This window comes from Erythrolamprus reginae, chromosome 1, assembly GCF_031021105.1.
Source record: "Erythrolamprus reginae isolate rEryReg1 chromosome 1, rEryReg1.hap1, whole genome shotgun sequence".
NCBI classification, from domain to species: domain Eukaryota; kingdom Metazoa; phylum Chordata; class Lepidosauria; order Squamata; family Dipsadidae; genus Erythrolamprus; species Erythrolamprus reginae.
In genome coordinates, this window is record NC_091950.1 from 355532732 (window position 1) to 355553923 (window position 21192).

General features: G+C 37.7%; 1 protein-coding gene across 1 annotated transcript in view; it reads right to left on the minus strand.

Moving 5' to 3' along the window:
* Positions 1–20570, minus strand: part of LOC139153593 (ALK tyrosine kinase receptor-like) — a 348525-nt gene extending 327955 nt beyond the window's left edge. Inside the window, exon 1 of the mRNA XM_070727773.1 lies at positions 20506–20570. Coding sequence (XP_070583874.1) covers positions 20506–20554 — 49 coding nt within the window. The 5' untranslated portion in view covers positions 20555–20570. The remainder of the gene's footprint in view (positions 1–20505) is intronic.
* Between the last annotated feature and the right edge of the window lie 622 nt (positions 20571–21192).

The following is a 21192-nucleotide window of genomic DNA, read 5'->3' on the forward strand; positions in this document are numbered from 1 at the left end:
TATATATTCTGAAAGCTAGTATTTCTTTTGCACTTCAAAACTTCAAGAACATAAATCAAAACATGATAGAAACTGTCAAAGTTGATCCCTCTGCCTGGTTATTGCATTTTGTTGTGTCTTGCTCAATATTCTTAGTAACTTAACAAGGCCTTTTTTCTTTAGAAGACATGGAAAAAGAGAAGCAAGGAGGGAGGGAGGGAGGGAGGGACGAAAGGAAGGAAGGAAGGAAGGAAGGAAGGAAGGAAGGAAGGAAGGAAGGAAGGAAGGAAGGAAGGAAGGAAGGAAGGAAGGAAGGATTTTTTATTTTCTAAAAGTGAAGATAATTAATAAGGATTAACAAAACAGTAAGCTAAAGAGAAGGAATTCCTTACATAGTACTGATTGAAATGATCTAATGACTAATATGTTCCATTAAGGAAAGCTAAGGCAAGAATTCTCTAGCTGATTAATGCCATTTCCTATCTGTGATTTTAATAAAAATGTTAATATATATTGCTCTTTGGCCACCTATGTGGTTAATTAAAACTCTGAAAGCTCCAGAGAGTGTATTTTACCAGTCTGACATAGACTTATTACATTCACACCTAGAGAAGGGCAAGATGATGAAACCAAGTAAAGAGAGCTTGAACAGTCCTGAATCAATCTAACATATTATTTATTATTGCAGTTTAATACATTTTGGCTCTCTGGAAAAGTTACAAATTAAAACTGCCCTCTGTAGGTGTTTTTACAGGTCTATGCTGCATATCAAATGTAGAGAGTCATGAAAGTGTCTCTGATGAAACTATTCAGAAAAAAACCCAAAATAATGTATACAGAAATATAATTTGATCCTAGAGAAAGCATTAGAAAGAGATTCAATCTGGCATCTCTGACTCCTAGAACTCTTGTTGGCAGAGTTAGAAATGTTTTTGATGCACAAACACCTTATCTGTAACACAGTGCTCTGTAACATATTGACCCATAAACTTTTGGGCACCAGGCACTGTTTCCATGGAGAGAAGTTGGAAAGAGCCTCGGTGGTGCAGTGGTTAGAGTGTAGTACTGCAAGCTACTTCTGCTGATCACTGGCTGCCAGTAGTTTGGCAGATCGAATCTCAGTAGGCTCAAGGTTGACGCAGCCTTCCATCCTTCCAAGGTCAGACCCAGATTGTTGGGGGCAATATGCTTATTCTCTGTAAACCACTTAGAGAAGGCTACAAAGCACTATGAAGCAGGATAAAATTCTAAGTGCTGATGCTGAAGTTTTTCTGTGGACAAGAAAGGGCATAGTTTCTTTTTTTTTAAATACTTTATTAATTTATTAAGAATGGGAAGGGGGGATGGGAGTACAGAAAGAGAAATAGGAGGGGGATGGGGTAAACAATATTTTTATACAGTAGCTTATATATATTGTTGTATATTCATTTCAACATTTGTCCATAGATAATTATTTTGTATTCGATATTCGTATTTAAATAGTCTTATATCTATAGAATTTAGTAGTTTAGAGGTAACGTAGAAAAGAAAGGTAGTTTAAAAGTGAGATAGGAAAGAGAAAAAGAGAAAAGGAGGGGGGGGAAAGAAGAAAGAAGAAAAGAGGGGGGGTAGTACCTGCAGACTGGCAGGAATATGTATTGTGACGACTTAGTTTGGTTATATTTGTTAGTTGTATGAGTAAGAGACATTTGTGAGTTATGATATACAGTTTCACATGCTTCCTGCATCCAGTTTCCGGCATGCTGTGGACCGGTGCCAGTCCAAGGACTAGGGGTTAGGGACCCCTGCTGTAACACAGTGGTATCATGTTTTCCTCTTTTTATTGCTACCCAAATGTTTTCAAGAGGATTTTCATGTTCTGTTTCCCAAATTTCTGGACAACTATATATATTTTATACACAGTGCAATACGTCCAACATTTTTGTTGATTTTATTTGGATAAATTTTTTCCAGTTGTTTCCCAATCCTGAGTATTATCCCACCAGTTTTTAGTCAATGATGAATATTATTCTATCCCATCATATATTTATCTCCTTCAGTTCAGTTAATTCTCTTTATTTCCCATACTCTATGCATCAGTGTAGAAACTTTTTAAATGCTTGATGCTGCCTATTAGTTTTTCTGTAGTTGTGCTGCTTCTGTAGTAGTTTCTCTCAGAAGGCGCATTGTACTTACCTGATAGGTCCTTTCTCATAGGGTGGAGCTAGTTTCCAAGAATGAGAAAGACACCACCCTTAGCCAATCAGGACTGAGCCTGAAAAAGGTATAAATAGCACTTTCGTGCCTCAGTTCCCCCTCGTTCGACTAGGGACATTAACAGAATCAGCATGCCATATTAACAAAACAAATTCATAATTTTATTAATACAAAATAAAAATGCCAAATAATATTAATACATTTCCTCCCAATATTTAGCACAGGTCAATAGAATCTGGATCTTCCTTAACAACAGTTGCATAGCCAGTTGTTGACCTTGTGCCCCCATTTTCAACTAGAAATACTGTTGAGAAACTTTTTAAATCTACCACATCTTGCTGTCCAGGTCTCATAATGGCCTTAAAGTCTCTTCTGGTTGCTCATACTCCCCACTTAGATCAAGAGGGAAAAATGTGTTTTCTATTCTCTCCCTTCCTCATGACCCTAAATCCCAGGGACCAATTACACTTGTGCGCCAAGCAAAACTGTGGCAAAGTTGAAGATGCTGGGTATTAAGGTTTAAATGATAACTGTTTACTCCAAGGCCCACTTTCTGAAGCGGAAAAACCAAGACCGCTGATTGGTTGAACCAGCCGGCAGCCCTCTATTTAAAAGAGAGAGCTTCCCGGTTGGTTGCTTTTCTGGATCAATTACTTCTACAATAAAGAGCTGTTAGTTACTACTGCCTCTGCGTCTCTTCCGTACCAGAACTTAACACTGGGGAGGGGGCTTTTTGTTTTTTGTTTTACAAGAGACTAAATTTTTTCCTTGTAAAAAAAATGATACCCTGGACCTGGAGTCATTATATAGTTCAGCTAGTATGCTCCCATGAGGCTTTAAGAAGCCACAGGTATTTTCATTTTTTTTTTAATGAATAGATACTAAAGGAAATTATTTTTTAAATTTGTATTCAAAAATCTATACACAACCAATTCCCATTTTGTAGCATTCAAATGCAAAACTTCAGTATTAAATCAACTCTTCCCTTCCACTTCCATCAGCTTTTATTTGATGAACTGGAGATCTTGAAAATGTGACAGTCTTGTGACATTTGAACTGACCTGATAAAAATATTGTCCCAATATAGATTTTGATTTATGTCTTGTAGCCAACCTTATATGACAAAAATGATTACAGTAATTCCCTAAAGGCAGATAGTTGTTCCTACTTTCACTCATTTTGTTGATTCTGTTGTTAAGTAGTGATAGGGATCAACATTCCAGCCAGGGATTCTCTGTGACTTTCCTCTATAAATGACAAAATATTTTAGAAAAGAAACTGGATTTAAATCAGTTCAGTTCCACTGAAAGAAATGGCAGAATAATGTGGGGCTTTGACTATATGGATGCATATATCAGAAGAATCTGTAGTATCAGAAGAAGCTGCAGTAGTTAGTGGAAACTATAACTTACTCCTTGAGGAAACTTAGACTAAAGTATTACAATGCTCTGAAAACATGGAGATGTAGTTCTATTGTACCTTCATTCAAGATAGTGATTTCTTAATGTCTGAAGTTTTGTGCAAATAATTATTTGATTGAGAGTTAAGTACACTTTAAGAGAATTATGTACACTGAGAGCATATGCACCAAAGACAAATTCCTTGTGTGTCCTATCCCACTTGGCCAATAAAGAATTCTAATTCTAATTAAACTTAATGAGTTTTAATAGCCCAGGAAGTGCTCTCTTTCCCCCCTCTCCCTCCCTCCCTCTCTCTCCCCCCCTCTCTACTTCTGTGTGTAATTCCTGCTGTATGGTGTATAAGTATTTACCATAGCTAACACATATCTTAATTAGGACTTAAGTAGAACCATGCAGAAATGTAAAGTTTAATCAATTAAACCTAATGTAATGTATGAGAAAACTTGCCTAGGATAACATAGTAACTTGTGATTTCAGGTTGAGTCATCCTGTGTGTGTGTGCAAGCACTATGCATGCACACACACACACACACACACACACACACACATTTTTTTATTTATGTATTTATTTATTTATTTATTTATTTATTTATTTATTTATTTATTTATTTATATTTGTATGCCGCCCCTCTCCGTAGACTCGGAGCGGCCCACAACAAGAAACAATACAAATCCAATACTTTAAAACCCTTAATATAAAAGACAGTCATGCATCTCATACATAACATACACAAAGCGGGAACGGCCCAGGGAATCAATTGCCCCATTCCAGACGGCAGAGGTGGGTTTTGAGGAGTTTACAAAAGTCAAGGAGGGTGGGGGCAATCCTAATCTCTGGGGGGAGTTCATTCCAGAGGGTCGGGGCCACCACAGAGAAGGCTCTTCCCCTGGGTCCCGCCAGACGACATTGTTTCGTCAACAAGACCCGGAGAAGGGCAACTCTGTGGGACCTAACCGGTCGCTGGGATTCGTGCGGCAGAAGGCGGTCCCAGAGATATTCTTGTATCCCAGCATGATTTTGCTTCTGTGCATGCGCAAGAAGCAAAACCATGCCAAAATTTCACTAGGGGATGCACACATGTAATTTGGTGATTTTTTTTTTGTTTCCATGCCTATGCAGAAGCAAAACATCACTGAAATCTTGTGTGCAAGTACGTCCCCTCATGAGATTTTGCCGCTGCGCATGCACAAGAAGCAAAAAAATATGAAAAATTAAAGAAAAAAGATGGAGGCGCCCAAAAGATTGGCACCAGAGCGGTTGCATGCAAATTGTTGCTCTTTGCACTCTTTCTAGAATCTCAACATGTTTTATATCATGGATGCAATCTTCCAAATTGGTCTTATCAACACATTATAAATTGGTATTATCACTTCATGTGATCTTGATTCTATCCCTCTGTTAATGCAGGATGCATTATGCATAGCCTAGGACCGTGTTGGCTTTTTTGGAGCTGCAACATGCTACTGGCTCATATTTTAAGTGATTGTCCACTAGGATTCCAAGGTGCCTCTCACAGTTATTACTATTGAGCCAGGTGCCATCTATTCTATTCTTGTACATTTTGTCTTTTTGCCTAAATGTAGAACCTTATTTTTCTCACCATTGAATTTCATTTTGTTAGATAGGCCCCAATGTTTTACTCTTTCAAAATCCTTCTGTTTCTTGAGCCTACCTTCTGGACTATTGGCTATTCCAACCAGCTTGGTGTTATCTGCAAATTTGATGAGGTCCCATTCAACTTTTGATCCAAATCATTGATGAAGATAATTAAGAGTATTGGGTCTAAGGTAGAACTTTGTGGTACCCCATCCATTCCATACTTCCCTCCATGTAGATGCAGTTCCATTAAGGACTATATGTTGAGTGTGGCTGGCCACCCAGTTGTTAATCCATCTGGTGATGATTCTATCTGTATTGTTGATTGTCATCTTATTATTTTATAATTAAAATTAAGTCTCCACTGATGGTCTGTTTAAACTGAAGCAGCAGATACTGTAGATTACATGGTGTAAATAAACTATTCTATTATGACTTAGTTACAATTGAATTGGTATAATGCCATGATGGTGAACCTATGGCATACATGGCACATGGCGCCATATCTGAAGGTAGATGAGGCATTGCCTTATGTCAATTTCAGCATTGGTCAGCTGATTTTTTTGGCCTTCCAGAGGGCAGGGTGAGGCCATTTACAACCTCCCCAGGCTTCACGAAAGTCTCCTGAAGCTTAGGGAAGGCAAAAAAAATGGCCCAATTGGCCTACCAGAAGTTTAGGAACAAACTCCCATTAGGCCTGTTTTCCACTATCCACAGGCTCCGGAGGCTTTCTGAAGTCTGAGGAGGACAAAAAATGGCTCAATGGGCCTACAGGAAGTCCGGAAGCTTCACTGAGGTCTGTATGCAAGTGTGGGGACAGCATGGGGTGTGTGTGTGTTAGGGCATTGTATTATAGTTGTGGGCACACACACATGCGCTTTTGGCACCTAAGCGAAAAAAGATTCATCATCACTGCTATTGTGTATAAAGCAATTTCAAATTTCATTAGTTTGAGATTTTTATGCTTCTTTTTCATTTGACTTTCATAGTATTCTTCCTTCTCCAACTTGATATTTTCTCAAACACGTTCTACTATTACTCCCATGCTGTTTGAGAATGTTGAGAGGGATACTTTAAAGTAACTGCAAGATCTCAGGGTGAAACTGGTTATATTTCCTTCTTGATGATATGTCATCTTTTGATGAGATGTAACAGCCTGTATTCATTTGTTATAGTACACTAAACTGAGGAGCAAATGGGCCACAGTAGAGTCAGGCAAATCTGTAAAACTTTGGTTGGTATTTTTTTTTATTCTTCCCCTAGAAAATTCAGTCTCAACATGTTATTGTTACTGTTTCATGATGATGATGATGCTTGTGTTCATGTGTGCACATTGTGCATTTGCTTGTATACATGTTCCCTTCTTTTACTGCTGCCAAAAGATCTATTAGGATGTGTATGTGTACAATAATCTTTAGGAGTCAAGATTTATTCAGATATGAGACTATCTTTTTGAAATGTTTTAACTGGTTTGCAAACTTAAGTGGATAGTTTATGTGCTCTACAGATCAGATAATTTTATGTAGCAAATCACAAAGGCTGAATTCTTTGGACATTTTTAATACACAATCAGAAGATCAGACCATCAGTTTGATAAATACTCTGTTTTAATCTTCTAACTTCCCGAAGAAGATATGGGGAAAAAAGCCCAAACACTCTACTCTAGTGTTTATTTATACTGATTTATTGTTTTTTTTTCATTGATATAATTGATTGCCTTTCAATGTAGCTGATGTAATGTGGTTTTTTACGGTTTTTAAAATTTCTTTGCTAATGTACTCTCCTCTCCTCAGATTAAAGTATACTATTTGAATTGACAGAGCAACTTTAAATTCACAGTACCACTAAATTCACATTGAAGGTCTTTCAACCATAATCCCCTAATATACGGTAATCCACTTTCAACCTCTTGTAGCTTTGTAGTTATTACTGAAATGAGTATATGTTTCATCACTACAGCATCTTAAAGTTTTTTCCCCAAAGAATCTTGATTTAAAAATCTTATTTTTCTCTGGAAATGGGAAATAGAATAGAATAGAATAGAATAGAATTTTATTGGCCAAGTGCGATTGGACACACAGGGAATATGTCTTGGTGCATATGCTCTCAGTGTACATAAAAGAAAAATATACATTTGTCAAGAATCATGTGGTACAACACTTAATGATTGTCATAGGGGTCAAATAAGCAATGAAGAAACAATCAATATTAATAAAAATCTTAGGATACAAGCAACAAGTTACAGTCATACAATCCTAAGTGGGAGGAAAAGGATGATAGAAATGATGATGGTTATGTAAGACAAAAAAACCTCTGTCAATTATACATTAACCGTATACAATCATTAGACATAATAATAATAATAAGCACCTCAATTTTGCAGAGTCATTTGCAAAAATGAAATTAGCAAACGTAAATTCATCAACACTATAAATTCCATCAACCGAAAGGACTCTAACCCCCCAAAACTTCATGCAAGACCAGATCAATCCATATTACAACAAATACAATCCCGTGAACTTCGTGCTGAACTTAAAAAGCGTCAAGATCAAGGACAAACCAACCTATACATCGACTACCGAGCAGGTTGCATTAGGACCAAGACCCACATCCCACCATCCAACCCTCCAAACTTCATCACCCAAAACCATCCTAGCATACATCTCTCCATCAACCAAGAACAACTCTCCATCAACCAAATACAATCCTCAAGCCTCAAACAAGTATAGCTCAAATCCACCATAACTACCTACCCACCTCCAACCAAGACCAACTCCCAATCAACCCAGACTAGTTGTTGATGGGAAGAGTGATCTAGTCCAAGGGTCTCCAACCTTTTGGACCTCAGGGACCACCAAGGTCATATTTTTAAATCCAGCAGACCACCAAATGCATAATTTTAAGTCTTACAGACCACTAATATGATTTTTAAAAAGATAAATACATTAGTAAAATAATGATCAGAGAACTTCCATTTTATTAATATGAAATGCACCTATCTAACATAACAAATTTAAAATGCTTTTTAAATTATAACAAAATCATAAATGCTTATTTAAGCATAACAAAATATTTAAGGGTTGTTTAATTGTAACAAAATTATTAAAGGTAGTGTAATTATTAAAAATAATTGAAGCTTTTTTGATGGTGGCTTTCTGATGTTTTGGGAAAGTCAGTACCATATTCCAGAGCTGTAGTTGTAACCCCTTCCCTCCCTCCTGTTTCAGTATGTGAAGATGCTAATGATTTGGGTAGAGTTGAACAAACCTCAGCTTAACCTCAGCAAAATGAAGTGGCTCTGAGTTTCAGAACTGGCTGAATGCAAGAAAAATCCATCTTATCTGGCTGGGATAATACTATTTCAAACTGAACTGGTGCATAACCTGGGGACTTTCAATATGGGGAGGAACAAGTAGCAACTGTGGACAGGAGGGGTTTTTTATTTTTTTATTTTGTCCAATACACAATAATACACAATGAAGGTTATAGAAGATATAGTAGAGAAGAAATACGAGATATAGGAGAGACTATAGGACAGGGGACGGAAGGCACTCTAGTGTGCCTATGTACGCCCCTTACTGACCTCTTAGGAATCTGGAGAGGTCAACCGTGGATAGTCTAAGGGTAAAATGTCGGGGGTTAGGGGATGATACTACAGAGTCTAGTAATGAGTTCCACGCTTCAACAACCAGATTACTAAAGTCATATTTTTTACAGTCAAATTTGGAGCGGTTAATGTTAAGCTTGAATCTGTTGTGTTGTTGTGGTTGAAGCTGAAGTAGTCTTTGACAGGCAGGACATTACAACATATGATCTTGTGGGCAATACTTAGATCATGTTTAAGGCGTCATAGTTATAAGCTTTCAAGACCCAAGATTGTAAGTCTAGTTTCGTAGGGTATTCTGTTTCGAGTGGAGGAATGGAGGGCTCTTCTTGTGAAGTTTCTTTGAACATTTTCAAGGGTGTTAATGTCTGAGATGTGATATGGGCTCCAAACAGATGAGCTGTATTCGAGGATGGGTCTGGCAAAAGTTTTGTAAGCTCTGGTAAGTAGTGTGAGATTGCCAGAGCAGAAGCTACGTAGGATTAGATTAACAACTCTTGAGGCCTTCTTAGCGATGTTGTTGCAGTGGGCTTTGGCACTTAGATCTTGAGTTATTAGTATCCCAAGGTCCTTGACCGAGTGGGGATTATGTTGTTTTACCACTGTTGTTAGCCGCCCCGAGTCTGCGGCATACAAATCCAATAAATAATAATAATTATTATTATTATTATCTGTGATAATTTGTTTATTAAGTTTGTATTTGAAGTTCTGATTCTTTTTGCTGATGTGTAGGATAAGTACAATGTGCTTGAGGTGGAAATGCCCTTGATAAACATCCATAAGTCATAGCTGGCACAGAATGCAGCAGAGTTAAGAATGCACCTCCATTTGTGAATATCACACCTCTGCTTCTTGAACTGCATTGATTGTCTGTATGTCTCTTGGTTGATGTTGATTATCCTTCATGACATAGGGAGAAGTTACCTATAGGAATGTGTCTCCCCAGTTGTTTCCACCCTCATCCCATTAGATCTATCAGGCCAAACATACTGAGGGTCCTATTGATCAAAGGATGTTGTCTTGCAAGAATTTAAAAAACAGACCTTTTGGATTATTATATATGCCCTAAGAATACTGTTCCCCCTGAGATTAGATTGGCCCCAACCCTGTCAGTCTTTTGCAAGGCCTTCAAAATGATTATATTCTGAAGCACAGGTCAGAGCCTGTGTTGTACTATATTGTTGAGATTGATTTGATCTCTTGACTGTTGTGTATATTGTTGTGGTTTCTATTATGCTTTGCATTGTTTTTTGCCCATTGTAAACTGCTCAGAATCATTGAGGTGGAAGCCATATAAAGAATTAAGAATAAAAATATATCTTTTTGTGAGACACTTTATATCAAAAGAATATGTAAAATAGATGAGGTCAAAGCTCCGTAATTTCCAAAATATATATGCAGTGTTTTTGTGAAATAAAAGCATTGTACCTAGATTTAAAATAAAAATAAAAAATACTACATCAAATAATTCTAAAATGAGCTATGATGAAAGAAAATACCTTTTTTTTCATTTTCTGCTCAGTTAGTGAAAAAGAAAAGATGATGATTTGGATGAATAATGGATGTGGGAAAATATACAGTAAAAAGAAAAAAAACATGAACAATTAACTTTTTACAGATAAACAAAGAAATTCTTTCTTTCACACAGACTTCACATAACAAAAAAAAACCCCTAGCAAAGAGAACTGACCTATAGAACAGCTCTGTGATGAATTTCTCAACTTTCTTTCCCCAAAGCACCATAACGGTAATTGACAAGTGCTGCTAATATAATTCACTCTGGCTGGCTTTGTACAACATGATAGACCAGGCTAAGCACTTAGCTGACCTTGGCTGATCTGAAAAGCTAACTAGGGTCAGACCAACCTCAAAGCTTCAAAATAATAATAAAAATAAATAAAAAACCCAGCTCATAGTATGTGCCTGAGGGTGCCTCTGAATTGTGAATTACAATTGGGGGATTCAGATATAAATGCATTTGGGGCATATCTAGTTCATTCTTATCTCTCCTAAATCTCCCTGCATTAGCCAACCCACAGTTCTGCTTGATGCCTTTGCAATAAATCTGACATACATTGTAGACTGACTTTCCCTCTTCTTCTTCTTCCTTTCTTCTACCCCCTCTCTTTTCTCTTTCTACCTCAATTGCCATTTCAGCATACTGAAAGCTAAGGGCTCCAACAGATATTATTCAGAAGAACCACAGAAAGGGAGTAAGGGTCATACATTATCTCATATTACTGATGGCTCACTGGAGTTATATTTTAATAGCATTTCAGGAACCATCCCATTTTTTAATAACAAGATTCTTGTGCAAGATGTGTCATCCCAGATATTTTTTCAATGAAATAAATGCCTCTTGTAGGTTAAAGACACTTTGCCAGACAAAAAGGGATTTCCAAATTAAGAGGGCTTGATTTGTGTTATTAACTGTGAGTTTCTCTCTGGGGTCCCAATCACGTGTATGCTTGTATCAGTTGAAAGCAGTTCTGGTTTCAGAAGCTGTCCACTAGAATCAATTGGGTGTTTTGGATGGGTAAAGAATTCATGTTTTAATTCTGTTAGCCTGGCCTTTCGCTCGGCTTCTCTTTCTATTGACTGGATGCAATTCTGTATAAAATGCATTAATTTAGATATTCTCTGCCTATTACAGTCTTTAGGAGTTTAAAGTGTTAAATTGAAAGTGTCAGGGAGAGACAGAATCACCTCCTTCGAAGTGCTTACTTTGTCCTAAAGCAAAACTATCAGATACAAACCTCTTGAGTATTCTGCAATTTATCTCCCCAGCCATAATGTATAAAATGACTTCCTTCCTAACATATAGCTTGAATATTCCCATAACAATCTCCATGTGCTGAAAACAAATATTGTATTGGATAAGTTTATTGGGGGAATATATCACAAGCAAACACAGACAAGGAAATGCTAGTAAGAAGTTGGCTATGAAAATGGACAACAGAAGTTGAGAAAGAAATATTCCTCAGTAACATTAAATGTGAAATGATGCATTGGCAAGGGTAACTCAGAGATACAATGACACTCCACAAAGAGTTTTGGTCAACATTAATTGGTTTCACACTTTATAAAATATTTTATATTTGATAGTTTCAGTACATTCATCCTCCCATGCTGAACAACAGTAATCAGGAAAAGAAGTGAAACTATGATTCATAAAATTGACTGGAAACATTAATCTTCTAAAGGTGAAAAACATCTAGTCTTGTTATGAAATAATAAATAGCTAAACTATGTTTCTCCCCTGTTAAATCTCCACTTCCTACCAGAAAAATATGTTGCACTTCCCTTCTATCAGGAAAGTATATCTAGTGGGACCCAGAAAAAGGACTTCGGAAATTTGAAGATTGAAAAGTGTTCAGAAACTTCAGATCGTGCAGAATGCAGCTGCGAGAGCAATCATGGGGTTTCCCAAATATGACCATGTTACACCAACACTCCGCAGTCTGCATTAGTTTCCCGTCACAATTCAAAGTGTTGGTTATGACCTATAAAGCCCTTCATGGCACTGGACCAGATTATCTCAGGGACCGCCTTCTGCTGCACAAATCCCAGCGACCAGTTAGGTCCCACAGAGTGGGTCTTCTCCAGGTCCCGTCAACTAAACAATGTCGCTTGGCGGGACCCAGGGGAAGAGCCTTCTCTGTGGCAGCTCAGGCCCTCTGGAACCAATTCCCCCAGAGATTAGAATTGACCCCACCCTCCTTGCCTTTCGTAAGCTGCTTAAAACCCACGTCTGCCGCCAGGCATGGGGAATTGAGATACTCTTTCCCCCTAGGCCTTTACAATTTTATGCATGGTATATCTGTATGTATGTTGTTTAGTTTTTATAATAATGGTTTTTTAACTGTTTTTAGTATTGGATTATTATTATATGCTGTTTTATTACTGTTGTTAGCCACCCCGAGTCTGCGGAGAGGGGCGGCATACAAATCCAATAAACAAATAAATAAACAAACAAACAAATAAATAAATAAATAAAGATAGATAGACAGACAGACACACAGACAGAGTAGGTAGGTAGGTAGGGAGGGAGGGAGAGAGAGAGAGAGAGAGAGAAAGAGAGAGAGAAACAATCAAACTTGGAAGAGCTTTTTATATTGTTTAAATATTAATCACATATATAGCATTAGTATCACCAATTTGTTTGTTACTGGCAGAAATGTTTATGCCATTCTAGTATTCATTCAGTCAGGCAATTTATCCAATGTTTATTGTCACTTATTCACCAAGTGACTTTGGACAGCTAATAAGAGAGCCGGGGTATCGCAGCAGGTAGAGTGCTGTACTGCAGGCCACTGAAGCTGACTGTAGATCTGTAGGTCAGCGGTTCAAATCTCATCACCGGCTCAAGGTTGACTCAGCCTTCGTTCCTTCCGTGGTGGGTAAAATGAGGACCTGGATTGTGGGGCCAATGTGCTGGCTCCGTTAAAAAATGCTATTGCTAACATGTTGTAAGCTGCCCTGAGTCTAAGGAGAAGGGTGGCATAAATGAATGAATGAATGAAAATAGCAAAAAAGGCAAAACATACTGCACTTAGGACATGATATACAATTCACATAATACAACTGATTTTCGTGGCCCAGAATTTAGGGAAAGACATTAGGAAAAAGTCCTAATTGTAAGAGCTGTTCAATAGGGGAATAGATTGCCTGAGAAGGTTATGAAAGTATTTAAAGATAGGCTAGCTGTATATATTGGGGATACTATAATGCAAATTTTGGAATCTTTTTTTGAACATTCCACAGGCTACACTGAGTCCAATTAACCAGAAGCAAATTTCAGCAACAATCATGTTGCAGTAAATACATATAACTTAGGTGTTTACCAACATGTCTTAGGCAATGTCCACCACAATTGCACTGCCATGTTCCCTTCCATTCTGGAATGGGTAAGAAATCCTACTGCCCAAAATCTTGGTGACCACAGATTCTGTCCATTTTTATTCTGTTGAGAGCCATTTTTGTGTAGTGCTTAACATCAGGCTAGAACCCTAATGCCATTATTTTTTATCTCATTTAGTTCCAAAGCCATCCAGGTAACCTTGAGCAAGTCACTCTCAGCCCTAGAAGAAGGAATAAATCAAGACACATCCAAAGTACTTTGTCCAGATAGTCACTAAGAGACAATATAGACCCAAAGCCATACACACATACAAAAAATTCTGTTACAGTTTCCATATGAAATTATGATAACTTCAACCAGCCAAATTATCAAAAAAAGATAATTTTGGGGAAAAGAACATTTCCCTTCTGATCTGTGGTGAAATAAAAATTGCTTTTTAGCTTTGGATTGGCTTCATCAACACATACCGTAATTTACATAGACCTGTAAAGTAGGCTGAAAAATGGATAGAGAAAATACAGGGCAACAAAATATAGGCATGCGGGGAAGCAACTGTTGAACGTCTACTCTGTCTGTCCAAATCTATTTCGTCACTGTGGCAGAACCATAGAACTAATAAGCCTGGAGTTGGCATGGCAGAAGATCTATTTACATTTAGAAAGAAAAAGGGTTAACCTATCAAGAGTTGTTAGAGCAAGAATATAAGATGAAATCAGGAAAACAATTGGCTGCAGAGAGTTTTAGTTTGCAATGGTTTTTTATGCACAACTAAGAGAAAGATTCAAGGTAGATAACAGGATATTTGTAAACCGACTTTGAACTAAACCATGTACAAATGCTGAACATGTAATTGCCAAAATGTATAAACTCCTGCTGAAATTTGAAGTGGAGGGCAAACAAGTGAATGGATATATGAAAAAATGGTTTAATAACATTGTTGGAACAGTAGGGAAAAGTGTGATTGAAAGGCTTGAAATCCACAGTGTTATAGATTAAAATAGGATTTTTACAAAACGTATCTTAGACAGGTGACTCTGACAAATTATCCAGAATTTATGTATAAGATACTTCAAATTTATATTGGAAATGTGGGCAACATGAAGAGTCATTTTATCATGTCTGTTTTTAAAAGAGCCAGACAATTTGAGGTTCAAGGACATACACTGATACAAAGAATACAAAGAACCATGGAAGACTATTTTTTTTATATATGATCACTGTTGCAAAACTACTATATGCCCAGAAATGGAAAGAGTCTGATATATTCACAATGGAGGATTGGAGGAGGATGAAGAGATAGCAAAATTTACTTTTCGACTTCATCAACTGTTACACTTGTTAGTGACTGGAAACCTCTTATGAAGATGTGATTTATGGGTTTGAGAAAGGATAGCTTACAGAAAAAGGAAATTATGATATAACTATAAAGAGAGAGAGGAAAATATAAATGCATTTATAGTCACTGTCAAATAGCAGTGGCACTTAGACTTATATACTGTATCACCTCAAAGTGCTTAATAGCACTCTCTGGGCAGTTTACAATGTCAGCATTTTGCCTCCAACGATCTGCGTCCTTATCTTACTGACCTCAGAAGGATGGAAAGTTAGTCTTGAACCCCATCAGGATTGAATTCCAGGCTGTGGGCAGAGTTTGCCTGCAATACTGCATTTTAACCACTGCACCACAGGCTCATTTCCTTTTCAATCTTTCTTTTCTTTTCTATTCTTTTTTTTTTTTTGCTTATTCACCGTTCTTTATTTTCTTTGTTTTCTAATATTTGTACTGCTTTTATCTTGTTAAAAATTCTTATTAAAAGGTATAATAAGGCCTTCCTAGAATCACTTTAAAATATGCTTAATAGTGATGATTATTTCTTTATTATGTCTCGTTTCATTTAATTTTTGGATACATGGAGTACAATTTATTCTGGTTAATTTTTTCTTACAGATATACAGAGAGAACAAAAAAGGACAGGAGAGAGGGAGAGAGAGGATGATGTGATTCAGTTTGGCTTTATTTGTTACAGGGAACAAGTGTTGCTAGAGATACTGAAGAGAGAACAAAACCAGCAGATAAGGATTTATGTCAGTTTGTAGTCTTCTTAGTATTTAGCACTCAGACTATCTGGATAATTGTTTAAAAGCAATGTTAAATTATATATCTTCCTGTCATCTGGCATTTAGTAGTAGCACAAGAAATGAACAAATGTTGTTTTTTTGAATAAAACTTTTCTATTTTTATTTGTGACAGAAACTAGAGATCTGAGGTCATATCTAGTATAGAAACATAGAAGTCTGGCGGCAGAAAAAGACCTCATGGTCCATCTAGTTTGCCCTTATACTATTTCCTGTATTTTATCTTAGGATGGATATATGTTTATCCCAGGCATGTTTAAATTCAGTTACTGTGGATTTATCTACGTCTGCTGGAAGTTTGTTCCAAGGATCTACTACTCTTTCAGTAAAATGATATTTTCTCATGTTGCTTTTGATCTTTCCCCCAACTAACTTCAGATTTTTTGTAAAGAGAACAATGACAAACTGTGACAAACTCTCTTGTATCCAACATTAGTAATTATTCTTACTCCCTTCTATGTCTATGCAAAAGTATATATATTTGGGGTGTGGGTGTGAGTGTGTATCTATATACTGTACTTTTTTGGAGTATAAGACACAGTTCCCCCCACCAAAAAGCTGCTATCCAGTGAAAAGATATTCTGTGCTTTGCCTGCTTTTCTCTCTGATGATCAGCTGTGCTTTAGAAGCTGTTTTTTTATCCCCAATCAGGGGATTAAAAGCACACGTGTGCTTTTAAACCAGAGAACTAATGCACTGAAGCTGACCAGACTAAGGAGGCTAGCCAGATGAATTCCTGGTAGACAGAATTTTTGCCCCTATTTTTCCTCCCCCAAAACTAAGATGCATCTTATACTGTGATGCGTATTATACTCTGAAAAATATAGTGTGTGGGTGTGGGTGTACTTTCTTCCTAGCATTATAAATGTATAAACCAAGTATAAATATATAATCCTAATTGATGGTGGAAAAGTCACAGAATAGTGTTTTTAAAAGAGCTATTATAAATTTGGAAAGATGAAGTAGATAGGAATTATTTCCATTTGCATTGGTCTTACACATTTTATTTATGTCAACTTAAAATTAATCTCAAAATACCTAGCTTGACAATTTATGTAATTTGTGTAATTTATGTTGCGATATTTAAAACACTGCAAAATAGATATGTTAAAAGAAAACCTTGATACATCAAGCCAATAGCCTACCAAGGGCCACACTTATCACTTAAGCTATTCCCATCTTCTATTTAAATTATCTTTTGAATCTAAACTGCATTTAAAAAAAATCCTTGTCTGAATTGTGTAGTATTATAAAAGGCTCAGTCTGAACAGCAAGCTACACATTTTTATTTTTTAAAATTTATTTTATTTATTTTAATTAGATTTGTATGCCGCCCCTCTCCGAAGACTCGGGGCGGCTCACAACAATGATAAAAACAATATTACAGTGATCCCTCGAGTATCGCGAGGGTTACGTTCCAAGACCTCTCGCGATAATCGATTTTTCGCGATATAGTGGTGCGGAAGTAAAAGCACCATCTGCGCATGCGCGCCCTTTTTTTCAATGGCCGCGCATGCGCAGATGGTGGAGCCGGTGGCTGGGGAGGTGGATTCGCCGCCCCCACCAGCCCTTCCTGCTCTGGGTCAGAGCCGCGGAAACCTTCGGCTCGCCGAGGCTGCGTCTGACCCCTTCGTTTGTATTGCAGCGAAGGAGGCGAAGCAAGGCTCCAAGCTCGCCTGCCGCCGCCGCCGCTACGCCTCTGCTGCCTCAGCCACCCCCTCTGCTCTGCAGGGACCTCGCATGCCACGATCTCCCTCTCTCGCCCTCCCCGCGCTTCTCCTCAGCGGCGGCCAAGCGGCAGGCTTAATGGGAGACCAAAGGCGAAAAAAGAAAAGAAAAGAAAATCCCCAAAAGAGGCAGGCACAAAGCGGGGACACAAGTGGAGCTGCCCGGCAGAGGTTGCTTTTTTTCTTCTCGTGGGCAAGTGGAGGGGGGGAGAGAGAAGGAAAGAGAGAAAAGGAAAGAAAGAGATGAGAGAGGGAGGAAGAGAGTGTGAGAGAGGAAGAAAGAGAGAGAGAAATGATAGAAAAAAGGGGAGAAAAAAAGAGAAATGAGAAAATGATTGAAGCAGAGAATGACAGGAAAGAAAGAGAAAGAGACAGAGAAGTGACTCTTGGTGATGACGTATGACGTCATCGGGTGGGAAAAACCGTGGTATAGCAAAAAAACCGTGGAGTATTTTTTAATTAATATTTTCTGAAAAATCGTGGTGTAGCGTTTCGCGAAGATCGAGATCGCGAAAATCGAGGGATCACTGTATAGCGAAACAAATCTAACATTAAAAAGAAGCATTATAAAACCCTATCATATATATCCTGCTATTGGACAAATTCCCTGCTGCTATGCTTTCCCACGCCAGTCACTTTCCTTCTCTGAGAATAGCTTTCTGTACATGAATAGTTTTATATTAGTATAGTGCACTATTAGCATAATGCTTTTATCTCAAGTGATTGGAGAAATTACATAATGCTCAAGACATGGACTTAACATATATACTTTGCCTCTTCTTAAGAACCATTTTCTACTTAAGAACCTGAGCCCGGAAAAATTTCCCAGGAAACTTAAGAGTGGCACAAGGGCCCGGCCAGTTTCCTGCCATTCCCTTTAATCCCGGGCATCTCAGGCTTTTCTGGGCTGCCAGAGGAGCCTTTCAGTGGCGCTTAAGGAGGCTTTGGCACTCCAGAGTGAACGAAGCATTTTCCTTTCTCTGGGCGCTTGGAGAGCGAATAAACCTCTGCTAGTGGCCAGAAAAAAAGAAACGCTCCCTTCACTCTGGGCAGCCCAGCATGAACGGAGCGTTTCCCTTTCTCTGGGTGCCACCTCAGAGTACCTCTTGTTTTTTTTAAGCATTAAAGTTTTGGATTTTTTTTATTCCCCTCACCTCACCTTCTTCCTTTGACAGCGACTGTCCTCCTCCTCCTCTTCTTCCTCCTCCTCCTTCCACCCAAATTCCAAACATTTATTTCTTTTCTAATGGGTTTGCACGCATTATTTGTTTTTACATTGATTCCTATGGGAAAAATTGCATCTACTTACAAACTTTTCTACTTAAGAACCTGGTCATGGAACGAATTAAGTTCTTAAGTAGAGGTACCATTGTATATATATATTTCCCTATCTAGTCAGGAAAAAGTAAATAATGAAATGATAGGTAGCTGCATTTAAAAATCAATATCCCTATATTTAAGAATGTGAATCCAAATGCTTTAATTCATATTAATGCATCCCATATGGATGGATGAGTAACTTATGTTGAACACATCTAACAGAGAGGAATCTGTCACTTCCCTGGGTTGCTGGTTCTCCTTTTAACCTTTCTGACCTCAGGAATCTCCTCTCCTCCAGGGGTGGTGGTGGGGAGACCTCCAACTAGAATTTGCCTTTTAATAATTAAATGTATTACTTCAGATCCTTTACACTCTTCTCTGGGCGATTTATTCAGGTTCTTGAAGACTCCATACTGAAGGTGTTGTGTATTGAGCATTTGAATGTAAGCAAACCAAGGTCCACTTTGCAGAACAGAGAAATAAAAAGTGCTAATTGGTTCAGCCAGCCAGTAGCCCTCTATTTAAAGAGACCTTGCCGGGCTGGTCATTTGCTGGATTCTTACTACAGCAATAAAGAGCTGTTAGTCACACACCTGCCTCCTGCCTCTTCAGTATGAGAACACAACAGAAGGTTTCAACAAACACACACTTCCTTCAAACTTCTTTCTTGATATTAGATCATCACTGCTGCATTTTGCTCACCTTTCCCTGAATCCTTCGGAAAGTCTGATGCCCAGAAATGGGCACAGTATTAGAAGCAGGGTTTGAATAATACAGAATAAGATAGAATTACTATTTCCATGGTTTGGGGACATGATTTTCAAAATTGTTACAGATTGTAATAATGAGATGATCTAAAAACACTCTTAAATCAGTATCAGAATGATTAGGTTGTTTATTAATTTGCTTACTGCTATTTAATTCATTTTTTTAAAAATAGTAGTCGAACAGAATTAATATAAATACACAAGGAACATCACACTATTGTTTCAGTATGCCTGAAGAAAATTTTGATATAATTTAAAACTGGCAATGAACCAAATTCTATGTGGTGCATGGCATTATGCCAGTCTATTTGTAGAATCATCTGTTGCCTCTTTTTTTTTCCTGCTTGGCTCACCAGCTCTATCAGAGAGGGCATGCTCTGGGTTTTTCCATCAAACTGTGCCAACTTGTTGGATCTAAAAGTTGTGCCTTCTCTGTAGCAATACCTATTTCTAAAACAGCATCCCACTGAAAATTGAGATGCCCCCCACCCCATACCTTTTATAAAACCCTGAAGACCTAGCTGTACCCCAGGTGTTTGGGCCAGAAGGTTAAGTGTGCTGGTAATGCTATTTTTAATAAATTTTTAAACAATTCTATACACTACTTAAACTCAGATTCCTGTAAACCTTAACTGGATGAAACAGTGCACCATAGCTATTTTTTTAAATCAAGGTACTTCAAATGGCTAACTTACCAAAGGCATTCAAAATCCTAGACCTTTAACTTATATGGACTTGAAATTTGGCAAATTTTATAAAACATTTAATGACATAAAATTATCATAAAACAATTTGTGACATACCTATATACTCGAGTATAAGCCAAGTTTTTTAGCACAAAAAATGTGCTCAAAAATCTAACCTCGGCTTATATTCGAGTCACTGACTTTCACTGACCTGAAAACTCCCGTGCAGCTTTTCCCAAAGCTGCACAGTTCTGAGACATGAAAGGCAGGGAGGAAAGAAACCTGATGGCTCTGGCAACACGAGGCTTTTTTTCTTTGCATGGCTGCTTCTGCTCTTGCAGGCAACACCCTCAGCTGCCTGATTGGCAGCAGACTGAACCAATCACAGTTCCTCCTCTACTCAGAAAGGAAGCACTAAGAGGCTGCCTGATTGGCAACAGGCTGAACCAATCACAGCTCCTCCTCTACAGGAAGCACTGGGGGAAAGAGCAGGAGGGTTGAAGAGACTTTCAGAATGAAGGAACCATGGCTTTTTCTCTTGATCAGAAAATAAAATGTAAGTTACCCATTTAAATTTGATTAATTTCTAGTAACAGAAGAGGTAACTTTGTAATAAAATGTTGCTTCAAATGGGGATAACTGTATAATTAAACTTTTTCTTCCAACTATACTTATCATACCCAAGACTTATTTAAAACAATACAAAGGTTAGGATAATATAATAGTATGAATTTTGGCATTAATAATTTGTTCTACATAATTGATACGAATAGATCTACCTTTCTTTAGAGTATGGTTTCTCCTTATGCAAGATAAATATCATGTAGAAGGAAGATTTTACAATTAATTATTGAGTAAGCCCCAATTGTTATTTACTGATCTTTTGAGATAGTAATGA